This window comes from Camellia sinensis, chromosome 6, assembly GCF_055761805.1.
Source record: "Camellia sinensis isolate YWXY chromosome 6, ASM5576180v1, whole genome shotgun sequence".
NCBI lineage: Eukaryota > Viridiplantae > Streptophyta > Magnoliopsida > Ericales > Theaceae > Camellia > Camellia sinensis.
The window spans coordinates 192208697-192234640 of NC_138966.1; the positions used below are offsets into that span (position 1 = coordinate 192208697).

Here is a 25944-nt window from a genome sequence, read left to right on the forward strand (position 1 = left end):
ACATGACAGATCTAATTTGATTGAATTACTGCATGTTTTTACGTCACGCGCTAAAAAACAGTTAATAAGGAATTTACGTCCAACATTGGACGTGTTAAAAATAACCAAACTATAAAAAAACTACTAGTGCGTTTTTCAAACAACGTGACACACAAACACCCCACTACTTTATCCATACATAACTACACCACTTGCCTCCAACTGTACTAACAATAGCAAAACAATCAACAAATAATTTAAGGGACCACTAGGTCACAAAAAAAAGTTTAAAATCTTATGAATTACAAGTCTACAAAACGAGATTTATTAGTCAATTCTCCAACTAAAAAAGTTAAAAAGTTACTAAAAATGTTAAAAAGTCTATACTATTCAATGGTAGCTTGGGGGGAGGGGGGAAGCCACTAGAACAAAATTATTATTTTGTCTTTTAAATTCAACTACCAAAGAAGTTAAAAAGTCAAATAGGATGAAATGATCATTTTGACTTTACTATAATATTTTATCATATATTTTTTTCCGTAAAAAGTCAAAAAATTATTCTAAACATACATATTTTTTTCTCTACTTTTTTAACCATAAAATCAAAAAATACACTTACATCCCAAACAATTACTAAGACTTGAGCTAAAACAGGGTTTTTTCTTGGGAGAAGAGAGTTCTTCCTCTCTTCTTTTCTTTCCAAACCGCCCAATCCAAACAGGCTATCAGGCTCCTGTGAAATGCTCTCATCAAGCACAACACCTTGAAATGCATCTGGATGGAAAACGAGCGTTAAAAAAAGAAAAAGAAAAATCAATTATTCCAACAATGTATGTAGTATTTATCTACGATTATGATTGAAAATGGAAAAAAGTAATATCCTGGAAGCATTTCCCAGGTACAATCTCTGCTCGAGCAAAAAAAAAAAAGGTACAATCTCTGCCACACGGGTTTGGTGGCATTAGTTTTAGTAAAATTTGCTCGTTGTAGTCTGGCCAAAATTATTACAAGCATTGGATTTTGGGTATCATCTGCTCGGTCACTCCAAAGGACAAGCTTTCTCGAACTCTTTCTGCTCTTTGCGACACAAGTCAAACTCATCTGTATAGTAGTACATACAACCGACATAAGCATCCATCTCCTTTGTGCACCTCTGATGAAGATCTTTCAACCTGCAGAGCCAATTATCATAAAACTCAGAAATAGTTCAAACTTCCATGCAAATTTTGTATGATCACAAATCCGACACATTCTTCACATAATCATCTAAGAACAAGAGTTTCCTACGCTCATCACCTAACATCACTACAAGAGGGAAGGAGCCACTTTCAGTACAAAATCCCTCCCGAGTGCTATCCCACTTCAAAAGAGGAGAAGACCAGCATTTTTTTCAACCTAAAATCAGGGGAAAGAACCATAGAAAGTCTTTTAAGCCATTAGCAGATTTGTCATAATGAGATAATTTTGCTCAAAAGTCAACGCAAAAGTTATTTCATAGGGTTCGTTTGGGATGTGGGTGATGTGGGTTGGTTTTTTGGCTTTTTGGCTATTTTAGCTTGGGGTTAAAAAACCTCGTTTGGGATGAGTTTTTTGGCTTTTTTGACTTTTGTGAGAAAAAAAAAGTAATGATTATGGGTTGAATGTAATGTTTTGTCTTATTGGGCTAGAAAGCCTATTTTATTTTTTTGTGACTAAAATAACCAAAAAGGCCCGGGCTTTTTCTTCCCAAACAAACCCTATAATCTTACATTTTTTTTTTCTTTTTTCCACCCGGGAGTTTTTCGACTAGCATGTTCAATTGAGCAAGGAAACGAATGAAATTAGAAAAGATTAGGAGTACTAACGTGGTCCATCATATAATCACAAACCATTCAAATAAAAGAAATGCCTCATTAAAAAAGAACTTGAAAAAAACTCATGCTGGGAGGCGGCAAGCATGATGATAAAAGCCAAATGCAAAAACCTTATACAAAATAATGGATACAAGGTTCAATCTTCCATTTGTATAAATAAAAGTGGTATAATTTTATTAGCAAGTCTAATTTTATTTGGATCGTACATTAAAATCTTTTGGTGTTTGCTACCCCTAACTCCACCACTCATCTTCTACCTGGTCGTGTGTGGCCACACAGGACCTTTCCCACTAAAAACGCAATTGGAGTGTCCCCAAGCAGCAGCTCAAAACTTAATTAAGTCATATATTTATAGAAAATGAAGTACTTGAGATGCCTTTTTAAAGCGAATTATGGCATTTTAAGCTATAAGAAGTTCTAGGAATTAGCTGGCAGCACTATAAGTTATAATGAAAGAAAATAATAAGGTTTGTTCCCAAATATCACATGATTTTGCTTTTAGATAACATGCGGTTATAAGAGGTTTGAAGGAGAAGAAAGTAGGGAAAATCTAGCAATCAAGATGGCACATGATCAATGGAGATAGGCTGGGCAAGGAAATATTAGGAGCGAGGGAAAGAGAAAGTAGTAGTAGCAGTAGTATTGGAGGCTAGAGTCAAAGAGGAATTGCTTACTTGGAGAAGGGGATGGATGCCTGCTATTTCTAAAAAGAGTGAGACCATGGAGGCCGGCTAGTGTAATGTGCTTGGAACTCATGCCTAGGCTGGTGTGAAGGAGAAGTGCTAGTCCTTCCAACTTGATACATTTTTAGTGGAAATCCTTAGATGTAGTAAAAATTGTAGGATGTGGACTTAAGCAGGCCGTAGGCATATTGCATTACGGTGCCATGGACAAAGGCTGAGGTAATACAAATGGAGGATACCCTCAAGTGGAGGACATGCTCAGTCAAACCTATGAGCAGAGATGAAAAAAATACATTAGTGAGTGGCTCGAGTAGATGCCCACAAGTGCCTAGGTTAGAGGCCAGGGCTCTACATGCATTGGCTTACACATGAAAGGGAGAGTACAGAAGTCATGTTAGAGGTGAAGTGGTGGCACATGGGCCATATGTCACCTCAAGGGCTGAGTGGGCTGACATGTGGAGGCACAATGTGACATGGGGATGCTGTGTGGCGAAGTGGGATAATATTCCCACACCATGTAATGGTATGAAGGACGTTCAGCCTTACAAATCAACCCCAAAGAATGGAGATCAAATTGCTTACTAAATTTATTGATGTTTATTCCACAAGAAAATTAGGGGAGGGAAGAATTGTTGACTTGGATTTCAGTTTAGAATTGGAATCTGAAAACCCATCCCAATCCATTCAGACACCAACAAAAAATTATCCGGTTAGACGGTTATTTAAGAACAAAAAACTATGCACTTTTTAATGTTATCATAAGCTCAAATCCTCACTTCCTAATCCAGTTCATAATTAATCTATAAACGTATACAATAAGATGGACAATGCCTCAACATTTCAAGATAATATTTTTTCAAGTTACAGTAATGTTGTGTCTGACACATAGATTTAGCAAATGATTTGTGGAGATGGGAAGGGAAAATTGAACAAAATTTAGCTTCTACTTTGTACACATATCCCCTTCCTTTTCTTTTTCTACCACAAATCACAAATCCAAGATCCAAACACAGCCTAACCGAAATAGCGACAAAGTTCAACGCCATGTTTTAGACCCAGAAATTCATCATTTCAACAACGACAAAAAAAAAAAAAAAAAAACTGAGTCAATTCAACACTTCCTTCTCCATAACAATGAAATTCAGAGATCCAAAAGCCCCAAACTTGATTAATATCTGAGATGAATATTTGATCAGCACTTTATATAGCTCTCACAAAAAGCAAAAAGGACATCTAAGATCCAAACACAAGCTAAGCGAAACATCAGCAAAATTCAGCTCCATGTCCAGTCAGATTCTGTTGTTCAACACATAAATTCATCATTTTAACCTTAGAAAAAGAGACAAATCATCACTTTCTTCTCCACAACAATGAAATTCAAAGATACAAAAGCCCCAAAACTTGATCAACACTAAAAAATTATACAGTGGTGACATGAACACTATAAATGCAGGTGTATATGAATGTACTTACAGGCTAAGAACACAACGAGTGACTTGTTGGCCTTTGTCCAGGCATTTCTCTGGATTAGGATCGTCTTTCTTGCATTTGAGGAAGGCTAGGTTTTCGTTTCTGCATCTGCTCGCTATATGCTTCGCCGACGACATCAGCACCGCCGACGTCGGAATCGGATCTCCGGCCGGATCCACAGTGCTCGACGACATCTCCAACTCCGATCAATCAAACACTCGATCTTCAGCAAAGCAAATGAGAAATCGTCCCGTTTGGTTACCGAGAAAATGCAAAGAAAAATAAACAGGTTGGGGACGGCTTTTTCTGTTTTACATTTTTACCCCCTCAGTTTTGCTATTATTACAAGAATACCATAGTATATACATATATACTCTTCAGTCGATTGATTCATCATCTTCCCTCTTCATCAGCGACCAGCGGCTCAGCCCCTCTCTCGCTTTCTCTCTCTCTCTCTCCGATTAAAATCAAGAATTTCCTTTTAATTTGCAGAGTCTGTGAACTTCAACAGCAAACTCAGGTACTTCCCAACATATTTTAAATTTTTTTTTTTTTTTTGGTTGTGTTGTTACTTACAATAAATACACAAATCAAAGATGCAGAAATGAATGTATGTTTGTTATCTATAGTTCTAATTAAGACATGAAAATCCCTCAATCCATGAATTAGATTAAATCAAGCTTCACTGCTAAATCAAATTCATATGAAATAAAGACAGTTGTTGAGCTTTGAGAATTCAAGAAAATTGCATATAATCCCAGATTCACTCAACCATCAGAAGCTGCAAAACACTCTCATAGTTAACATACCTATGTACCAATGCAATTTACATGTAACTTAAATCTCCATGACTTCCCAATCAAAAGCTGCAAAACACTAGCATAGTTAACATACCCACAAGTGCTTGATGCTCTACATACATAAGTAAGCCTTTATTTGAAATTGAGGCTCTATCATCATTTTTAGAAATTGAAAGCCTCCATTTCATGTGAAAGCTTTCGTTTTTATTTTAAATATTTTACTGAACTTATAAAGTTTTCTTTTTTTTATGAAACCTTTGTTCGATCTCAAGTGGAGGTTACTATTTCTTTCTATCTGCGCTTTTCTTTTCTTTTGTTCTCTTCTTTTTTCTCCTTCCGCCTTTTCTCCCCTTCTTTTATCTTGTCTTCGGATCTGAAATTTTAAATTCTGCTCCATTTTCTACACAACATCTAAAAATTAATTTCATTAGTCCTCAGATATCAAAAGGAAAAAAAGGTACAACTTGTTTATTCTGTCCAAAACAAGTGGGGAATGTGCATTTGCTTGAAAAAGTTCCCAAGTAACTGTTTTATGTCTTCGGGCTCACATGGAACCTTTTATTATGTTTCGACGAATATGTAAAAGAAAATACTCCACTTTAAATGGGTACTTTACCGATTCAATCTTGTACATGAAGTCTCTATCGAAAATGGAGGCTTGATAAGCCTCCACTTGGATAGTGGGCTTTACAATCATTGTTTTTTTTTCTCCATTAGTTGTGTTGCCTAATGTTGCAAAACAACTATTGGGAAATAGTGTGGTAAAACATTCAGTTGTTTGCATGTTTCATAACTTTGCTGTGAGTTCCTATTGACTTGTTTGGCTTTTTCTTGCTTGAATAAGAGATGGGTCAGAAGAAGAAGACTGCTTCGTTGTTCATCAGGCTTGTTTCAGCTGCTGGGACTGGATTCTTTTATGTGAAGAGGAAGAACCCCAAGAGGATCCAGACGAAGCTTGAGTTCCGAAAGTATGACCCACGTGTGAATCGTCATGTTCTGTTTACTGAGGCAAAGATGAAGTGAATGAGAAGCCGCCCTCGGATAATGCCAATCTGTGCTTATCCCTTATCTTGGATCAATACCATGTTGCTGCTATTCCTTCTAAACAGAATATTTGTACTAACTTGAGCTAGATACAAAAATTATCTTCCGTGCTGTTTTGTTTTCAGTGTGATAATTTCGGCACTGTTTGGTACAATTTGATAATTAGAAACCAGAAGTTAAACATATATCTATCCCAAGTTATTTTTATTTTTGCCTCGTAAATTGAAAACAGAAAGTGTGTTAAACATTTTAACTCATCCTCAAAAATGGGGAAAAAAAAGAAAAAAGAAAAAAAAGCCATAAACAGACTTAATTAGTTACATGAAACATGTCCTATATCATAAAACTTCGATCTGGTGTGATTATTCAATGATCAAAATGAATGCCCATAAACTACATTTAAAGTTTTAAATAGGAGCAGTTATTGGATTTCACAAGTAACATTGTCCCAAATCAGTTTAGGATCGTAGTGCCACATATTTATCCCATTCCTATGTCCACAATGATGGAACCCAACTACCCTATGTTTTCAAGGGAAAGCTGGAACCAAAAAAGAACTGGTTCCTACACATATAAGACAGGCAGAGATGGGACGACCAGTTCCTCACAGAAAGCAAATTTAACTCTCTAATCGTCTTCTTTGTTTGATAAATGCAAGCTGGAACCAAAAAAACCTGGTTTAATATTTTGGCACTAATTGTTTATTTTCCAAACCTAATTTCAAAAGAGAAGCATCCTTTTCATCTGCGAAACAAATATGCTGTCTTTTTAGATATTCAAAAGAATTTTGTTGATGTGTCTTATTTTTACAAATTCAAACACAATTTGAAAAGAAATTGCAATAATTGTGATCAGATAACACTTCTTTTTAAAAAAATAAACAAAAGTATGATTTAGAATATAGATCACTTTTTTTTTTGTATATAAATATGTACTGTTTACTGATCTCAATCAACTTGAATTAATTTAAATGATTTAACGGGTTCTATAAGTTAAATATAAGTTAAAGGCACACATGTCTTTGTCACCGGCCAATCTTTAATTGTCATATCTATTATTATTTACTTACGTCTCAACACAAAATAATAAATTTCATTCGTACCATTTATCAGCATCACAATCTCCCCCCAAGCATCACCTGACCATTTCTGAAAAACACTTCATAATCATCCATAATCATTTAATAAGTGATAGTGAAAGCATAAATGCAAATGGAATGAATTGACTAAAAATATATAATGGAAATGAAAGTGACAACTTTATTCTTCTTTTCCCACTATAGTAGAGAATGGAAGATATGTATATTATCATATATCTTTGTCATCCCCATTTGTTATTTGTGCATACGTGGCCCAATAGGAAGAGACCCACCATGTCAATCCTGGAACATTCACACCCACCAACACCATGGCTCTAGAGAGGCCACCAAGGTCCACTCCCTTTCAACACTCTAAACTCTCCCCCCATTTTCACCTCTCCACACTTCCTACACCACACACACCCACTCTCTCTCTCTCTCTCTCTCTCTCTCTCTCTATATATATATATATATATATGTATGTATGTATATCAGCAGCAGTGGTATTAAGCAACAGTGGAGTAGCAACAGGGGCACCAGCTTTCTCTCTCCAATACACACTCTCTCTCTCTAATGGCTCTGTGTACATTCTCATTTCCCTGGAATTTGAGCCCCACAGATCTCCATAGAAATGGTCCTCTCTCTTCTCATTTCCTATGGGGAACAGATCTGCAGTGTCAAATTCAGCAAAAGAACTACCACCAGGTTTGCTAAGCACAACTCTCTCATTTACTTGAAATCAAAAGATTTACTGTTTGATTGAATTTGTTTGTATTGTCAATTTTGGGATAGAGGTGATTGAAAGATATGGGTTTTGATTTTGGTCCACAGGTCAAGAAAAGGGCAGTTGGGTTTTGGGCATCACTTTCAGAGAGAGGAGAGTATCATTCTCAGAGACCACCAACGCCTCTCCTGGACACCATCAACTATCCAATCCACATGAAAAATCTTTCTATTAAGGTATATAAAATCATTGAAAGCTCATAAAACTTGTTACAAGAGCTATGGATTCTAATACACGGCACGAGATTCTCAGTTCCAATGAACTCTCAATCAATCGTATCTTTAAATTTTCATGTTTTGATATTTCAATTTTCGGCGGTGGTATATGCACTACCAATTAGTGTTATGCCATTATTAGTTATTACTGACTATAATCATTATACAAATTACAAATATTAAATTTTTTTAAAATTATACTACATTATCAATTGATATATTAATTAGTTTACCAATTGGTTTATATAGTATTATTCTTCAATTTTACGAATGAAATTCATGTGTTTCGAGATTTTTAGTTCAGGGAAAGTATATTGAGACAAACGAATGGAGATATTGATTTCATCAAAAATGTTTTAGAGCTCTAATATAGGAGCTCTAAGAGTTCTAATGGGAGGTGAGCCCCACTGTGGTGTGATGTTTTGGCTTTTTTTTTTTTTAGATCTTTCATATCATTAGAGCTCCTAAATTAGAAGGATGTATCATTATTATTATTGTTGAGATTCCTATGTCTACTTAAAAATAAATAAATAAATAAAGTATATTGAGACAAAAGATCAGAGATATTAAGGCCAAGTTTGGAAACTTTTGAAAAAGTCAAAAAGTTACTCAAAAAGTTAACACTTTTTATCAAAAGTAACAATTACGGTTGCACAACTCCCAATTCTAATTTTCCCCAACAAACCAATTTTTACAAATTTTTATTACACATTTTTCCATAAAAAGTCAAAAAGTTAACCCAAACATCTATATTTTTTCCCTCAACTTTTTAGTCTAAAAAGACAAAAAGTATACTTATTTAGGACACCCTAAATAACCCCTACATCCATATCTCGGGATTTTTACTTCAGGAATGAAATTCCTATATCTCGAGGTTTTTACTTTTTTTTTGGAAGTGTCTTTGGACACAAGAACCCAAATATTGATTTTTGTGTCTTGAGATTTTTACTTCATAAATGAGATTCGTGTATTTCGAGAGATTTAGGGACTGAGGATTCCTAACCTATAAAGTGTGTACTTGAGATTTTTACTTCACAACTGAGATTCTTGTGTGTTGAGATTTACACTTCATCGTGTGACCGAAAGTATCTTGGAACAGAATGACAAGAGATTTAAGGACCGAGGATTCCTAACCTATAATCTGTGTAATTAAAACAATCTTTTGATGCAGGAACTGAAACAACTTGCAGATGAGCTACGGTCTGATGTCATCTTCAATGTTTCCAAGACTGGGGGTCACCTTGGTTCAAGCCTCGGTGTCGTCGAGCTCACTGTGGCTCTTCATTATGTCTTCAATGCTCCTCAGGACAAGTTATTGTGGGATGTTGGCCATCAGGTCATACTCACAAAAATTATACAATTTTTTTTGAAACTTACGTGTAGATTTCAATAGGTGGACTTATTATTCAATAAGTCATATGATAATTAATAATATTTTTCATCAAACATTATTAAAAATGGTTATTAATTGTTAATTTTTAGCTACTATTTAGAAATTGTGTCACAAAAAATATCATTAATTATAAGTTTTAGTAACAGTTTAAAAAAATGTCACAAAAAAATTATTAATGTTCAACTTTCAGCAACAGTTTGAAAAATTCGTCACCGAAAACGTCACTAATTGTAAGTTTACAGGACAATTTGTACAAATTGTGACAAAAAAGTAACTAATTGTTAATTTTTAGCGACAAAAAAACGTCACAAAAAATTATTTTTGGCAACGATTTTATTAGGACTTATTTTCAATAGGATTTTATGGGAATTAAGTTCAATTATTAAGATTTATTGGTAGTTTGCCTTTTTTTTTTTTTTTAACAGAATAATATGGTTGAACTGGAACTATTCAAATTAAATGTGATGTTTCTTAATTTTGAAGATGTTATTATCACATCATTCTATCATTTTGGATATATTTTTTTTGTAAGAATAGATATTTCCGTAGGGAAAACCGAAAAGCTTAGTAACCTAAAAAAATTGTGCAGTCTTACCCACACAAAATTTTGACTGGAAGAAGAGATAAGATGCACACAATGAGGCAGACAAATGGGCTTTCGGGATTTACTAAGCGATCGGAGAGCGAGTATGATTGCTTTGGCACAGGTCATAGTTCAACTACTATCTCAGCAGGCTTGGGTAATTCTCTGTTCTGATCTGGTTGATTATTGCAACGAAAGTTAGATAGAACAAGAATTTTAAGTTTGATCTTTGGCATGTTTATAAGCGTTTCCTTCAAAGTGGGTATTTTCATAAACTTTCCCAACAATAGTCTGCGAAATAAATTTTCCGCATCAGTTCATATATTTTCTGTTTTGTAGAACATAAAATGAAAATGAAACCAAACGTGTCCAAATGATGGGAAACAACTTTATTTTGGATTTTTATGTTTCCCTCAGTGGTAAATCACATTGACGCCACTGTCATCAAGATACTGTATTTTGTTTCCGAGCCAAATTATGAGCCTTTATTTAATTCTCCCTGAGAATTTTGATCCTTGGCTTGTTTTGGGTGGACAGGGATGGCTGTGGGAAGGGATTTGAAGAAAAGAAGGAACCATGTCGTTGCTATTATAGGTGACGGGGCAATGACAGCAGGCCAAGCGTATGAAGCCATGAACAATGCAGGGTATCTTGATTCCGATATGATTGTTATTCTCAATGACAACAAACAAGTCTCTTTGCCCACTGCTAATCTAGACGGGCCTATACCACCTGTAGGAGCTTTGAGCAGCACTCTGAGTCGTTTGCAATCAAACAAGCCTCTAAGAGAATTAAGAGAAGTTGCCAAGGTTAGTAATAGCTCACCAGAGTACTAATTGAGAAACACTTCATTAACGATGATGCTTTTGATGAACCTGATTCTACCGTGGTTGAGATTTTTGCAGGGAGTAACCAAACAAATTGGCGGGCCTATGCATGAACTGGCTGCAAAAGTTGATGAATATGCTCGTGGAATGATCAGTGGTTCTGGATCAACACTGTTTGAAGAGCTCGGACTCTATTACATTGGTCCTGTTGATGGTCACAACATATATGATCTTGTTTCAATTCTGAGAGAGGTTAAGAGCACTAAAACAACCGGTCCTGTACTCATCCATGTTGTCACTGAGAAAGGTCGAGGATACCCATATGCTGAGAGAGCTGCGGACAAGTACCATGGTATATATAGAAATTTATTTACAAATTTAGAAAAATTAGAGCCAAGTTTACAATGATTGAGATTGCTAAAAAGTGATACTGTTCTGATTTGATTGCTAATCATTTCAGCACAATACTGTTTAGTTTTGTTTGCAGAATCTGTATTTTAACAAAATAGTAAATTTGGATTTTCAAGCTTGGTGAAAATACCAAAGAGATGTTTTTGGATTTTCAAAACTACTATTGCACAAAAAGGGGAAAATGATTAGTGTTTTAGAAATTTTAAGCCAACCTTCCTTTTGCTCTTCCTGCGGTTTGCCTCCACAAACACACCACCTGGGAGCCCTACTCATTCCAAAGGCCCTACTTCAATTCAAGCGCAAATCCCCCAAAAAGTGAACGATCCTTTGTTTTTCGTGGGTATTGCCAGGCTGCTCCAATAATAGAGCAAAGCATCAGTTATGTCAAAGAGTACTCCCCTTTCTCTAAAAGATGGCTTTCGCTTTCTGACTACTGGTACTACTGGCTGGCAGACTACTGTAAATAAAGACCTTTCTTTTCGTTTCTTACTTGACTGTTCTTGAACTTTTAAAAACTATTTTTGCACAAAAAAGAAAAACAATATGAAAAAGATGAGTGTTTTAGATTTTTTCATAAAGCAGATTCTTTAAACGAAAACAAACACAGGGATTTTACAATATTTTGGACAAATATACTCATTTGGAGTTGTCATGTAAAACAATATTATTCCATGTCAAATCCCAAGGGGAATATCACAATCATCTAGTTTCCATATGTCTGTCTCAATACATTTTGTGTGATAATTACAACAACATATAATTTTAAATAGTACCTGGGTTTTGTTCTTTGCAGGAGTGGCCAAGTTTGATCCAGCGACTGGGAAACAATTCAAAGCCAGTGCTAAAACTCAGTCTTACACAACATACTTTGCAGAGGCTTTGATTGCAGAAGCAGAGGCCGACAAAGATATCGTTGCAATCCATGCTGCAATGGGTGGTGGAACAGGCTTGAATCTTTTCCTTCGCCGTTTCCCAACACGATGCTTTGATGTTGGGATAGCAGAACAGCACGCTGTAACTTTCGCTGCAGGACTGGCCTGCGAAGGCATTAAACCTTTTTGTGCAATCTACTCATCTTTCTTGCAAAGGGCTTATGACCAGGCAAGCCACCTTCTCCATCATTTGGCTAAAACTAAAAAGCCAACTTATTTTTTCCTTCCTTGATCCCCATCCATATTAATCAGATCATTACAAAATTATGTTAAAATTGAGTTAATTTGGCAATGAACCTGTCTTGGTTTGTACCACAGGTAGTCCATGATGTTGATTTGCAGAAGTTGCCTGTGAGATTTGCAATGGACAGAGCTGGGCTAGTTGGAGCAGATGGTCCAACACATTGTGGTTCCTTTGATGTCACATTTATGGCATGCCTACCAAACATGGTTGTGATGGCTCCTTCTGATGAGGCCGAGCTTTTCCACATGGTTGCAACTGCAGCCGCCATAGATGACAGGCCAAGCTGTTTCCGTTACCCAAGAGGAAACGGTGTGGGCGTCGCGCTGCCATCAGGGAACAAAGGCATTCCTCTTGAGGTATGACTCAAATGAGTTTCCACTTGCTCTCCAGTTGGTTTGGCAATTGCTTTTTTAACACCTTTTTTTGTTGACTATTTTTCATTTTTACCGAACTTCTTTAAAAAAAAATACAAAAAACTTTTCACTTTTAGGTCCACTAGGCTAGGAAACACTAAAAATATCACCCACCAGCCTAAATGACAAACAAACACTCAAAGAAAAAAGTAGCAATTCAATTTCAATGGTTTAAGCTTGGAAGCAACCTACTATCCATCAACAGGCGAGAACAGACAGTTAATCTTTTGCTTCCTTGACTCTGATAGCAAAGTTTTCATTTTCCCTTATTTTTGTTCCAAGGCTTTTGTTGGGCCAAAAAAGCCAACTCCTTCCTTCCTTTGTTTGATGCTTTCTTATGTCAAGCTTGAGCCACTTTTCTTGAACTCTCTACTAAAGACAATGAAGAAAGGGGGGGGAAAAAGTCTTTTTTTTTTTAAATAAAAATAAAAATTCTTGTATTAGTGATATTTTTGTGGATATTTTTTTATTAAAAAAAGAAAAGAAAAAAGATCCTTTTAGACTCGTTTGGGAACAGTCTATTTTAGTATCTTTTTTATTTTTTGGCTAAAATATGAGATAAAAAAATTAGTATGTTTAGAATGATTTTTTGATTTTTTACGAAAAGATGTGCAAAAAGTGAAGAGAAAAGAAAATTTTTGACTTTTTGGTATAGATTGTTGGCTTTTTAGGCTAAAATATTGAATTGCATGTGAAAAGTAGATAACTTTTGACCGAAATTTGAAAAAAAATCACAAAAGACAAAAAAAATCAAAAAGGTAATCTTTGCCACAAAGATTAATCTGAACAAATGAAGTTTTATAGATTGTTGAAACTTTTGCAACAGGTTGGGAAAGGCCGGATATTGATTGAAGGGGAGAGAGTAGCACTCCTGGGATATGGAACGGCTGTTCAAAGCTGTTTGGCTGCAGCCGCTTTGGTAGAACCCCGTGGTTTATGGTTAACAGTTGCAGATGCACGCTTTTGCAAACCATTGGATCGGGCTCTTATTCGCAGCCTGGCAAAGTCACATGAGATTTTGATTACAGTAGAAGAAGGATCAGTTGGGGGGTTTGGGTCACATGTTGCTCAGTTCATGGCTCTGGATGGGCTTCTTGATGGCACAGTAAAGGTATGAATCCAAATTATAGTTTTTAAACATTTGAGCAAAGTTTGGATCATGGTTGAACTTGGAAATGAACATCACAATTTATGCTTTAATTCAATTTCCATTAGAAAGTTTTAGCTTTCTGTCCAAATGAAAGGTAAGTACTTAACAACTAAGAAGCACAAACTTGTTTGGCAAGCTATTTCATAAAACAGTTCTCAGGAAAATTTTCTGAAAACAACTCATTTTTTACAAAATACCAAGAAGTTGTTTTCAAATTTTTGTAAACATGTTTTGTACAAAAATGAAATGATATGCAAATGGTGGTTGAACTTCTCATTGTTTTGTTTTCAAAAATATGGAAAAAAAGAAAATGAAAACAGAACCAAACATATCTTAAACTGATTCTATATATGGGGTGTGTGTGAGTAGTAGATGATCTATTTGTTATTTGGTTATTTCTACTTTTTCTACCCATACACCAAAAAGAAGAAAACTTCGAACTCAGCACTAGAGTACTTACTCTCTGCCCTTGAAAATCCTGTGCAGTGGAGACCAGTGGTTCTCCCTGATCGGTACATTGACCACGGATCACCAACTGACCAACTGTCCCAAGCTGGTCTCACACCAGTCCACATTGCAGCAACAGTGTTCAATATGCTTGGTCAAAAAAGAGAGGCTCTGGAGATTATGTCATAGAAGAGATGTCGGGTTTTCGCTTCTCTCCACAATGTACAAATAGGGCGACCCACGGCTTCAAACAACAATAGCAGGTGTCAGCTAATATTTAAAACGCTGAGGGTGACAGTTAGAATTTGAATTTATCATCTTCCAATACTGTAAAAATTAAGGGTTGGTTTGGGGTGTCCTAAAAAAGTGCACTTTTTGTCTTTTTACGAAAAGATGTGCAGAAAAGTAGAGAGGTGATGTGATGGAAAAAAGATAAAAAGATAAAAAGATGGATTATATAGGTTATGCCAAACAAGGCTCAAACACAAGATGCCTAGCGGCGAAAAACCAGGTCAAAAGAAAGCGGATCTAAGTCTGATTAAATATGTAAGATCGAGAGAATTTTTAACCTCTTGTAATGTGTTCTTGATCAATTAATTCAATGTTGAGGTCAATCTTTTGGCAGTTGAATTCTGCATTCATTTATGTTTCCCATATTCCATAATTTTGTTTCCTTGTACTTGTGAGCAAAAAATAAAATGGTGAATAATCAAATTATGGTCAAATAACAGATAAAGAACCAAAAGAATCAAAGATGATGGAGAAAGGAACAATAAAACTTTTCCATATTCATGATCGGAGATGCTCTTACATATACTATCAATATAGTTCGGTGGTTCCGTCGCATGGCGGTTCCTCTCCGACCAACCTAGGGTTTATATTCATAATTTGATTTTCTTTTTAAATAAAAATAGAAGTTAAATTAATTTGAAAATTATAGTAAAATGATCTCATTTTTTAAATTAAAGTTGTTATCTACTTTTAAAATATAAATATAATAAAATCATGTCATTATAATAATTGAATCATTTTAAATTTTGAAAATTTTACAATTTAACATATGTTTCGCAAATAATTATAAATATATAGAAAAATTTATAACTTTAAATATTAATATTTATAAAGTTTATCACTGATTTGAAATTGGTTTTTAAAAACTACACTGAATTCTAATTTTCCCTTAAATATTTTCCCTTAAATTTTTAATTAAAATTTTTAGTTCTATGATAAGAGAATTGGAAATAATAAAAAAAAAAAAAAACAAAGAAAAAGAAAAAGAAAAGTGAGTTACCTAATAGAATTTTATGTCAAAATTGTGATGCAGGCTTTTGGGTATGGCTTATAACTTATAAGTTAATTTTTTTACTTATTACGAAAAGATAAAAGTAGAGAAGTGATATAACCTAAATAAACCAATAAAAAACTTATTTATGGTGTTGCCAAATGAGCCCACAGTTTGTGACTGAGGCCTTATTCCGGAATAAGTTATTTTAACTAAAAGGTCAATACAAAAATGTAATTCTCTCTATTTTTTTATTTATCTTTCGTAAAAATTCAAAAAATTACTAAAAATGTCAATTTTCAAATGAAACCGTATGTTGTTTGGAAAGTTAGAAATAAGCCACATCTTTTTTATTTTTTTCATCTTAGTGACCTTATTTGAAAATTATGTCAATATTTTTTAATTTTTCGATCCGTCGGATATAAACAAATCTAAAAGTATTTTTTTTTCCCATAAAATTTCAACAAAAAAAATAAATTAAAAAGTCAAAACAAGCCAAAAAGATTTGTCTTTTTTAATTTTCCAATTTTTTCGCATTAACTAACTCAATAAATATGTTACAATTAACGGAGAGGTTTCTCACTTAGATGAAAAAAAAAGAAGAAATAATGATTATGGTTTCTCACCGTTATGTTTGAATAAATAAAAGAGAAGAGAATATGATTCCTCACCTATCTTATTTGGATAGAGTAAATAAGGGGAAAAAAAAAAGAAAAAGAAAAGTGTTATATTTTATTTTATGAGAACAACCTTTCATATTAATAAGTAATATTTTTTATAATGATAATTTTGATATTTTAGAAAACTTTTATTAAACCCAATTCTTTTCCACCAAATCTTACCATTTTTTAAGAGAAACAAAACATAAATTTGCTAAAGTCTTTCTGTCATCATCTCTCATCATTTCTCACTATTTCTCACCTACTTAACCATCTAAACAAGTGAAATGATTTCTTATTCTCACTACATTTTTTCTTACCAAACCCCATCATCCAAACGGAGTATTAGACTTCCACTCCCTATGTATATATATATTCATAATCTACAAGACTTGTGGTAAGAATTCTACCAACACCTTCCAATTGGAGATAAGAAATGCCTTGGAGAAAAGGCAGACAGAGGGTAGGGGAAATATTGGATACATTTACTTGAAGTTGATTGATTATTAGTAATTAATCTAAATATTAATATTAATTTTTCTTGTGATATCAAATAAGTTTGACATGGTTGGGGAGGTTGGGATGTGGTTAAGTCCAAGAATGATGTTCTCCAAGAAATAGCATAGTGGTGGAGTTCAGCACAAGAAATAGCAGTATAAAAATAAATAAATAAATAAATAAATAAAAACAATATAAGAATAGTAAAAGAAAAAAATTTAACAAAAATACTAGAGATTCGAAATGAATACAAGAAAGAATAAAACAAGCTATATATATTGAACCAAACACTGCTCAAAAAAGAATACAAGAATCAAACCCTTGTAACCTATGTAAATTGAGTTATGTAGTAATATGATTTCCTTCAGTGTTCTTTGTGCCCTTTTGCATAACCAAAAGTAACTACTACAAAATTTTAAAAAATAAAAAATTAGAGAGAGAGAGAGAGAGATTACCTACAAGCAGAGGCCCAGTCTTTAAGGCCCCCATTTGAATTTGAAACAAATCATCTGGTCTTCAAAATCAAGAGAATTCAATACATCTGACAAAGTTTCCCAATGAAGAGGTTTCTCAACTTTGATCCCTCCACCAATCTCAGTCTCCACACCTTTTAAGTAATGCCTCCAACATTTATAATACTTAGAAGTAGTGCAACACTGAGGATCTTCTTTTCTCTCCACTAGCAACTCACAGAATTTCTTTAAGAGATCAGTGTCTGGATGCTCAGCAACCTCTTTTAGAGAGAGATTCTTAGGATGACAACTCCAAAACAGGCCATCCAGAAGAGACTCACAACAACAACTGTTAGAATTTCCCATCTTTCCCTTCACCTACTCCACTACACACTCCACTTCACCTACCTCCACTTCACCACACACTCCACTTCACCTAACCCACTATCACCTCCACTACACCTACTACCACATTTTCTTCTATATATAGATTGTATAAGAATTGTAATTTATCAATCTTGTAATCAATCAACATCAATCAATAATATACATCAAATTTTACATGGTATCAGAGCTGGTTTAGAACTTACTATTTTTGCTTCACCGGCGGGCGGTAACCTCACCTTAGCCGCCCGCCGGTCCTCAACCCAATTTTTCTCTCTCTCTCTCTCTCTCTTTCTTCCAAGTTCCATGGGCAGATCTCCTTGCTGTGAGAAAGAACACACAAACAAAGTAGCATGGACCAAAGAAGAAGATGAACGCCTCATCAACTACATCAAAGCTCATGGTGAAGGCTGCTGGAGATCTCTCCCCAAAGCTGCTGGTTTGCATAGATGTGGAAAGAGTTGTAGACTCCGATGGATAAACTACCTTCGACCTAATCTAAAGAGAGGAAACTTCACTCAAGAAGAAGATGAACTCATCATTCACCTCCATGGCTTGATTAGCCGGACACGTTTTCCCAGGCGGTCCTTCCTCGGCCGTGGTGTTCCGGCTGAGTCACCAGACGACCATCGACGAGCTCTGAGCTATGGCTTCCTCCTGGGCGTCGAAGGCGACTCGTCAAGCCGCAATCGTTTCTCGGCTCTCCTCACGCCGCGACTCTTGTCCAGCGCCGCGGCCTTGCTGGCGCTTGCCACATCTCTGCCGACAGACTCCATCGCTACCGTCTTCTTTGATCTGCCGCCGTCGACAGCCTTCCCTACCGCCGCATCTCTCCTATCACCGCTATTTCTACTCTCTCTCATCTCCTCTTCTCTTTCGAACCAGAGCACCGACTTCAATGGTGGTTTAGCTAATGGTGGAGGATCGAGCTCTGCTAGGGTTTCTATGATATTCCAACTCCTTTGTTGAGATTCACACACCCACACACTCTCTCTCTCTTATAACCACACAGCCTGTTTTTCAAGAATAACCACACACACACACCCCACTTCTTCTCTCTCTCTCTGCGCACCTAGTCCAGACTTATTCTTCTTTTTTGATTCTCTCTCACTTTCCACCCACTCTCTCTCCCAGCTCTTTCTCTCTCTCTAATAATCAACTCACATGCCCACGATATTTCCCTTTACAAAAAATAAAATAAAATAAAATAAAATAAAATAAAAAAAAACAAATGCTCTCTTTCTGCCCGAATGCTCTCTCTCTGGGCTTTTTCACTCTGCAGGTTTGAACTTTGAACAACCTTGTGTCACTCTTTAAAAAAATAAAAAATAAAAAAAAAAAAAAAAAAAAAAACAACAACCAACACTGCACACCAAACTCCTTTATTCCTGCCGGGATCTCCCCGATCACATTTTTACACAACAAAAAAAAAAAAAAAAACAAAAACAAAAACAAAAACAAAAACAAAAAAAAACAAACACACAAACACAAAAGCCACACCCACAGTGGGATTTTTCTTCTCTACTCTGCTGCAGGTCTCTTCTTCTTGCCTCCGTCTTGGCCAGCCCTTGACGGTATTGCCTCCGTGTTTCCCACTCCACTGGGCACGATCACTCCCCCATACTCCTCCACTGCAGCATATGGCGGACCTCCAAATCGGAACATCACGGTGGCCTTCCGCTTCAGCTCCTTGTTTTCTGCCCTTAGCACGCTTATCTCTGCTCGCGCATCCTTATACATGCGTTGGAGCAGAGACAGCTGGGAGTTTAAATGCTGCACTTCATTTGTCCTACTCTGCAGCCGGTTCGACAAATTTGTGACCGCCGTCATGCTTTCCACACATGCCTTCAAAGTATACTGATTAGCCTCAATATCAGTTTGCATCGCCATTTTTTGCTCCACCGACCGCATCGGAAAGTTCAATGGAGCAAAACCAGAGGTGTTTGGTTGCGGTTCACTGGCCACCGCACCAGTTATTTCTCTTGTGGGCTCGTTCAGTTCTGGAAAGAGCGTGAGCAGGTTCTGGGTAACTGGACGGGAAGAAGAGGCCATGTTTTTGAGTTGCTAAGTGTTTCAGAGAAGGGTTGGTTTCCGGGTGTTTCAAGATTTGCAGAGACAAGCTCTCCGAGCGTTCAGAGGTTTCAGACTCGTATGCACAGCCTTCGCCTCAACCTTGTTTTAAATAGCCAGGGCCAGCCACGTGCATCGCGCGCCTCTTGCCGCCCGACAAACTGGCACGCCTTTTCATGGCACATCTTTTGATGAATTGGGCACGCCTTTTTATGGCACGCCTTTTGACAAATTGGGCACACCTTTTGAGGGTGCAACTTTTATGGGTCCGACAAGACTCTGTAAACTGTCCCGACATTGATTCCGGTTAGCTCCTTTATGGGTCCGACAAGACTCTGTAAACTGTCCCGACATAGATTCCGGTTAGTTTCTACAAAGGTCCGACAAAACTCTGTAAACTGTCCCGACATTGATTCCGGTTAGTTTCTACAAGGGTCCAGCAAGACTCCGTAAACTGTCACAACATTGTCTTCTACAACGGTCCGACATGACCCCATAAACTGTCTTCTACAACGGTCCGACATGACCCCATAAACTGTCTTCTACAAACGGTCCGACATGACCCCATAAACTGTCTTCTACAACGGTCCGACATGACCCCATAAACTGTCTTCTACAACGGTCCGACATGACCCCATAAACTGTCTTCTACATCGGTCTGACACCACCATACAGTGTCCTCTACAACGTTATGACACCCCATACAGTGTCTCCTATCCTTTTTTATTTTTATGTATTTTCTTGTTTTGTTACTCTCTCCAAACTCAAGTTGGTTAGTTTCTATCCTCCTTGAGTTTGCGGGGGCTGTTAGAATTTCCCATCTTTCCCTTCACCTACTCCACTACACACTCCACTTCACCTACCTCCACTTCACCACACACTCCACTTCACCTAACCCACTATCACCTCCACTACACCTACTACCACATTTTCTTCTATATATAGATTGTATAGGAATTGTAATTTATCAATCTTGTAATCAATCAACATCAATCAATAATATACATCAAATTTTACAACAACGACCCCATAATATTTTTAGATTCAAATGCTCTATTTCAGGTACTTTGGTTATGTATGTTTCTTCCAACTCGTCTGCATCACAAATTTTCATCTCAGGCCAACCATGTTTTACCTGCAGAGTCAAAACTCTAGAGGGATTCCAGTCTGCCGCGAATTTTCTCAACGCAAGGAGCCATGAAGGATTAATATCATATTTTAAGCAAATTATAGTGGCCTTCAATTGGTGTGGAGCTCTGAAAAAATATAAAGATGGAATTCCATTACCCACGTATTCAAATGAGAATAAATTTGGAGTATCAATCTTGGCCTCCACCAACTGATTACAATTGTCCAAATCAATCTTCTTGAGACTCTGACTAGAAATGTCTATCCTTTTCAAGTCACTGACATATTGCAAGTGAATATCCTCGAGTAAAGGAAACTTCGACATAAGGTTTTTGAAAAGTTGGTCCCTGATGCTCAATCCCTCCAAATGTAGAACTTTAAGATCGCAAGATGAATCAATGTTCAACACAAATGTATCGCCCTCCCCAATATTATACGAAAAGGATTGAAGACTTGGCGCATTGATCTCAACTTCCTTCAATCCTGAGATCCTAACTTTCTTTAGATTATGAAGACTAGCCATTAAACCTAACTTTGACAACCCATCGCACCAGACAACACACAAATTTTCAATGAGAGGGCAATGGGAGATTGAAACATCTGCTCATCGACATCGATCCACATGAGAGACAGTTTCTGCAGAGAGTGAAGCTTTATACTGTCATAAGATGAGTGCTGTTTTAATTTACACTGATGTAACTTCAGTGCTGTCAAGGATTTGGCAGTGAAGACCGTTTGAGGCAAAGTGTACCTTGTACCTTGATCATTTGCGGGAAAAATTTGGAGTTCTAGCTCTTTGATGTGGTTTTGCAACAGTATTCCTATCCAATTGTCAATGATAGAAGTCCACTCATTTATGAGGGTCAAGGAAAGCCTGAATTCGTGAATTGGTATCCTCTGCTCATGATATGTCTGCAAGGTTTTTGTCCACAATGTTTAAAAATCTCTCTCTATCATTGAAATTTGCTGGATCTCTAGGGAATAAGGTGTCAATGAAATCCAAGTTGGGATTGGTAGACCATGCATGCAGCCATGTCTTGGACAACACACGGGTTCTAGCTGCTTCCTTTGTACAAAGGCAAGATAGTATCTATTGGATAAGAAATACCGGCAACTCCAATATCCGATCCATGCCTTGGATTGTTTCATTCCTGATACACGAAAGTGCACAGAAAAATCAATGCGCGATGATGTGCAACTTTTTTGCACTTTCTGTGCAGGTAACATTACTGTATATAAAATCAAAACAAAATATTTCCAAAATAGTTGTAATTTTAATCTTGCTGAACTGTCCTCAAACAAACCCAACCAACATGAAGTATGACTTAGATAATATCATTAAGGATGATGTTTTCTAGATAAAAGGTAAGACGTATTCGATAGTGTAGTTAGTGCCATGTGAGGTGTCACATCAGATCGTACATAAATATGATCACTCTAACATTATTCTAGGATAATAAAACTAGACATACCCAGTTGAAGAAAACTGACCTTTGAGGAAAACCATTTCAAATAAGTAGCACACTAAGATAGTGTAGTTAGTGTTATTCTTTGAGTCTCTTACCCAGTGTTTGGATCGTGGATTTAAATAGGGATTTGGAAAGAGAATTTTACCCAAATCCATGATACAAACACAGGCTTAATATTTTAATACATTATTTGACATGATTTTGCACGAGTACTCCTATCAATATTATATCTATACCAAATTTCTTCTTAATTATAACTTGGTGAATCAAAAAACAAGAACAATGAGAAAAAAAAATTCCAATAACCAAGTCAAGCTTAGTCAAGATAACAACTTATCAAACAAGAAAATTTAGGAGTAAGAGTAATAGCTAATCATACAAGACACAAAATTTATATGAAATTTTAGGCCCTAAGCTCATCGCAAAAATCAAGTTTCAATGTACAAAAGAATTCAATTTTTCATGAAGAGCACGCATCGATTTCATCGTCAGCAGTTCACATTCTCATTACAACCAATCAATCTACAACTATATACATGTGGGGAGATTATATTAATAGATCAAAGCAGAAATGGAAATGACTCTTATCTAATTTATGAAAAATCCAATGCCAAATACGAAGATTTACCGAAATCTGAAGATTGCTCCCCACGGAGTTCGCAGAATTATAATGCTGATTCCCTTGAATTTGTGATAATGTTTGATTTTAATCGAGACACAGAGGTAGAGAGACACTCGAGGGTTGAGAGATGAAATCACCCGACCAAGTGGAAAGCTATTTATTTATTTATGATAAATTATAAATACACCTGGCTCTTTAGGCCGTGTTTCGTTCAATAATCTGACGATAGATTTGGAAAGAAAAAAATATGATAAAATGTTAATAAAATATATTTATATTTATATTTATATTTTATTTTATTTTATTTTTTATTTTTTCTCAATTTTTTTCTTAAATTCATGAATAAAATACAGTTTTAGAGTTGCTTAAAATATACAGTAATACTACAAGCCTATACTTAACTATCTAGAAATTATTCAAAATTACTATTTTTATTCCACACATAAAACCCGCACTACATATTATACATAAATTCAATATTAACCATGCCACACTCATTCGGAATAAATTTAAGGTATTTAAGGTGGGTTCATACCATTTTTCTAAAACATAAATTGTCTTTTGTCATTTTGAAAATTACATTATGTCTCTCAAAATTTTTCATCACTTAACAATTTATCCATTTTAATTAGTAAGGTCTCGTTTAAGAACAGACTATTTTAATAACTTTTTACAAAAAGATATGAAGAAAAGTAAATAAAGTGATGTAACAATTTTAAGGCATAAGACAATTAATAGTTTTTTTTATGATGTTACAAATATATTTTAATTAACAATTTTAATAAATTTATTGTTGTATATGAAAATAATTAGAAATTTTATTTTTGTTGTTAATTCATTTGAAAATTGAATATTTATTATTTCTAAAATTATTGTCACGACCCAAACCCGGCCCTATGGGTTTAGCACCGTAACCGGCCAGTAATCCGAGATTACCGAAGGCCTGCTGAACAGTAATACAGTAAAACAGAGTACAGGGCCTGGCGGAAGCCAAAACAATAAATAAACAATGCCCAATGAGTTGCAACAGTCTATATGAAAAGATTTTTCATACATTTATACGTAAACAGTACAGAACGGTATGCACAATATTTACAATCATTCAGACTAGGGACTCAACCCTAGGCAACAGTACGGTAAACATTCAGTCTATACAAAACAGTGAAACAGTACAAAAGGGGGAGTTGTAAAACACCCTTAAGCCCTAACACGTTAGGCTCGGAACCTCGCAGTGAGGCACAAAGGCTGGCTTGACAAAACTGGAGTAACCCTGACGCCTCTAGCTTCAATCCGGTGCCTGTACACCTACATATATATATATGAGCAGTGAGCTAAAGCACAGTGAATAACATAAAGCGTAAAGGGGTTTAGAATGAATGTCCTTCCAGTAATGAAATCAGTTCATTAAACAATACTTCAGTCTTTCAGTCAGAACAGTTATTCAATCATATGTGGTACATCCATTAGCATAGCAGTAAACAGTAGGTCTTAAAGACCGAACAGTAGTGATGGCCATCAATCACTAAACAGTAGTGGTTCCACGAGGGAACCGACAGAGATCTCTGTAACAGTAACAGTCAGTAACAGTAGGTGCTAAGGATGCCACAATACAGTTCAGAAGATAGGACATACATTCATTCAGTAAACAATATCAGTTCAGTAAACAGTTCAGTTCAGTATTCAGAAGATAATCATTTGAACATATCTTTACACAATTGTTACTCACAGAGTTCGGGCTACAGTATGCTAGAGCGTGCCTCTCCAGTCGCCAACCCTACACAATTAACAGATTGAACACACTAAGCTACACAGCTGGGAAAGATAATAACTTAACCCCTAATGCCTCGGTGTGTTCTACATCTATATCCTCAACAAGATGTCTACAACTAGGCCTAAGAATGCCTAGAATGAGATGAGGATGCAAAGATGCACATTTAAAAGCATTTTCAGAAAAACAGAGTTCCGCTCGAGTGCAGGTTTCCCCGCTCGAGCGGTAATGCAACAAAGGTACACGCTCGAGCGTAAACTTTCCCGCTCGAGCGTACTGTAAAAGTACTAGATGGGTGAAATCTCCGCTCGACGCCCGCTCGAGCGTGAGACATGACTCCGCTCGAGCGCCCAATCCTCCGCTCGAGCGGACTGCAAAACAATGCAGAGAGATGCTGGATGCTCGGATTCCACGCTCGAGCGCCACTTTTCCCGCTCGAGCGTAAGTGCAAAATCTGGGAATTCCAGATTGCACCTCCAAGCTCCAACTCACACTCAAATGCATCAAAACCAATCCTCTTGGGCCCATTTTATGGAAAACATTTATAAACACATAGTATAACATGGTTCAAAGCTCAATTTTGAGAAATCAAAGCCCAAGGGTGTTTAATTCAAGCTCAATTTCAAATCATTTTCAAGAAAAATCTTCAAACATGACATGCATGATCTTTAAATAACTTTTAAGCTTCAAAACATGCTCTAGTGAGCCAATTGATTCACAAACAAAATGAAAACATGGACCATTACAAATTTATGGACATGCATGTGACAATTTGCCATGAATTCAACTCAAAATCCAACAATTCAAACATGCATGCATGAATTATGTTCTATTTCAACATGTATGAACTAAAACAAGACTTAGCTCCTTAATTTGACATGAATCATGCAAGAACAAGCTCAATTCATAAGCAAGAGGGTAATTACTCTACCTTAGGTCTTGAATTAGAAGACTAGGAGCTCAATTTAGCAATCTACACTTCAATTCTCTTCAAATTCTAAGCAATATTGAGATGAACTCAACTCCTCAAGTCTCTCTCTCTCTATGGTCGGCTAAGGGTCTCACAAATAGGCTAAAGAAATGTTTGATTCAATGTATAAGGCTCAAGTGTGTGTGTGAGATAGTGGTCCACTAGGGGTAGTTCGGTAAATAAGGCCAACTCTGCAATTGATCAATATTTAATCTAATTTAATCATACCTAATCAGTTTTCAGATAATTATACCATAAAATCATATTAAATATGACGATCATAATACACTAACCCATTTCCGGTTCGGCCGCCGATAAGGCCTTCAATTAATAGTT

The 25944-nt window shown here is 36.0% G+C and overlaps 2 protein-coding genes and 1 long non-coding RNA gene across 4 annotated transcripts; 1 reads left to right on the forward strand and 2 right to left on the reverse strand.

Moving 5' to 3' along the window:
- Nucleotides 1-796: 796 nt before the first annotated feature.
- Nucleotides 797-4985, reverse strand: LOC114309243 (NADH dehydrogenase [ubiquinone] 1 alpha subcomplex subunit 8-B). The gene is made up of 2 exons (XM_028254953.2): nucleotides 3989-4985; nucleotides 797-1151 (listed from the first exon to the last, which is right to left on the reverse strand). Exons 1-2 carry the CDS (start codon nucleotides 4177-4179, stop codon nucleotides 1019-1021), a joined length of 324 nt encoding a protein of 107 aa, XP_028110754.2. The 5' UTR covers nucleotides 4180-4985; the 3' UTR covers nucleotides 797-1018.
- A 1352-nt stretch (nucleotides 4986-6337) lies between these two features.
- Nucleotides 6338-14947, forward strand: LOC114309241 (putative 1-deoxy-D-xylulose-5-phosphate synthase, chloroplastic). Of its 2 annotated transcripts, XM_028254950.2 has the most exons (10): nucleotides 6338-7612; nucleotides 7739-7867; nucleotides 9078-9242; nucleotides 9889-10039; nucleotides 10420-10691; nucleotides 10788-11061; nucleotides 11914-12221; nucleotides 12371-12652; nucleotides 13536-13820; nucleotides 14346-14947. In XM_028254950.2, exons 1-10 carry the CDS (start codon nucleotides 7481-7483, stop codon nucleotides 14493-14495), a joined length of 2148 nt encoding a protein of 715 aa, XP_028110751.2. In that variant the 5' UTR covers nucleotides 6338-7480; the 3' UTR covers nucleotides 14496-14947. The 2 variants fall into 2 exon arrangements, with proteins under 2 accessions (XP_028110751.2, XP_028110752.2); XM_028254951.2 differs by lacking the exon at nucleotides 9078-9242 and having other exon boundaries at nucleotides 7291-7612.
- A 5965-nt stretch (nucleotides 14948-20912) lies between these two features.
- Nucleotides 20913-23028, reverse strand: LOC114309242 (uncharacterized). The gene is made up of 2 exons (XR_014333711.1): nucleotides 22877-23028; nucleotides 20913-21930 (listed from the first exon to the last, which is right to left on the reverse strand). It is a non-coding gene; the product is annotated as an uncharacterized LOC114309242 (long non-coding RNA).
- Between the last annotated feature and the right edge of the window lie 2916 nt (nucleotides 23029-25944).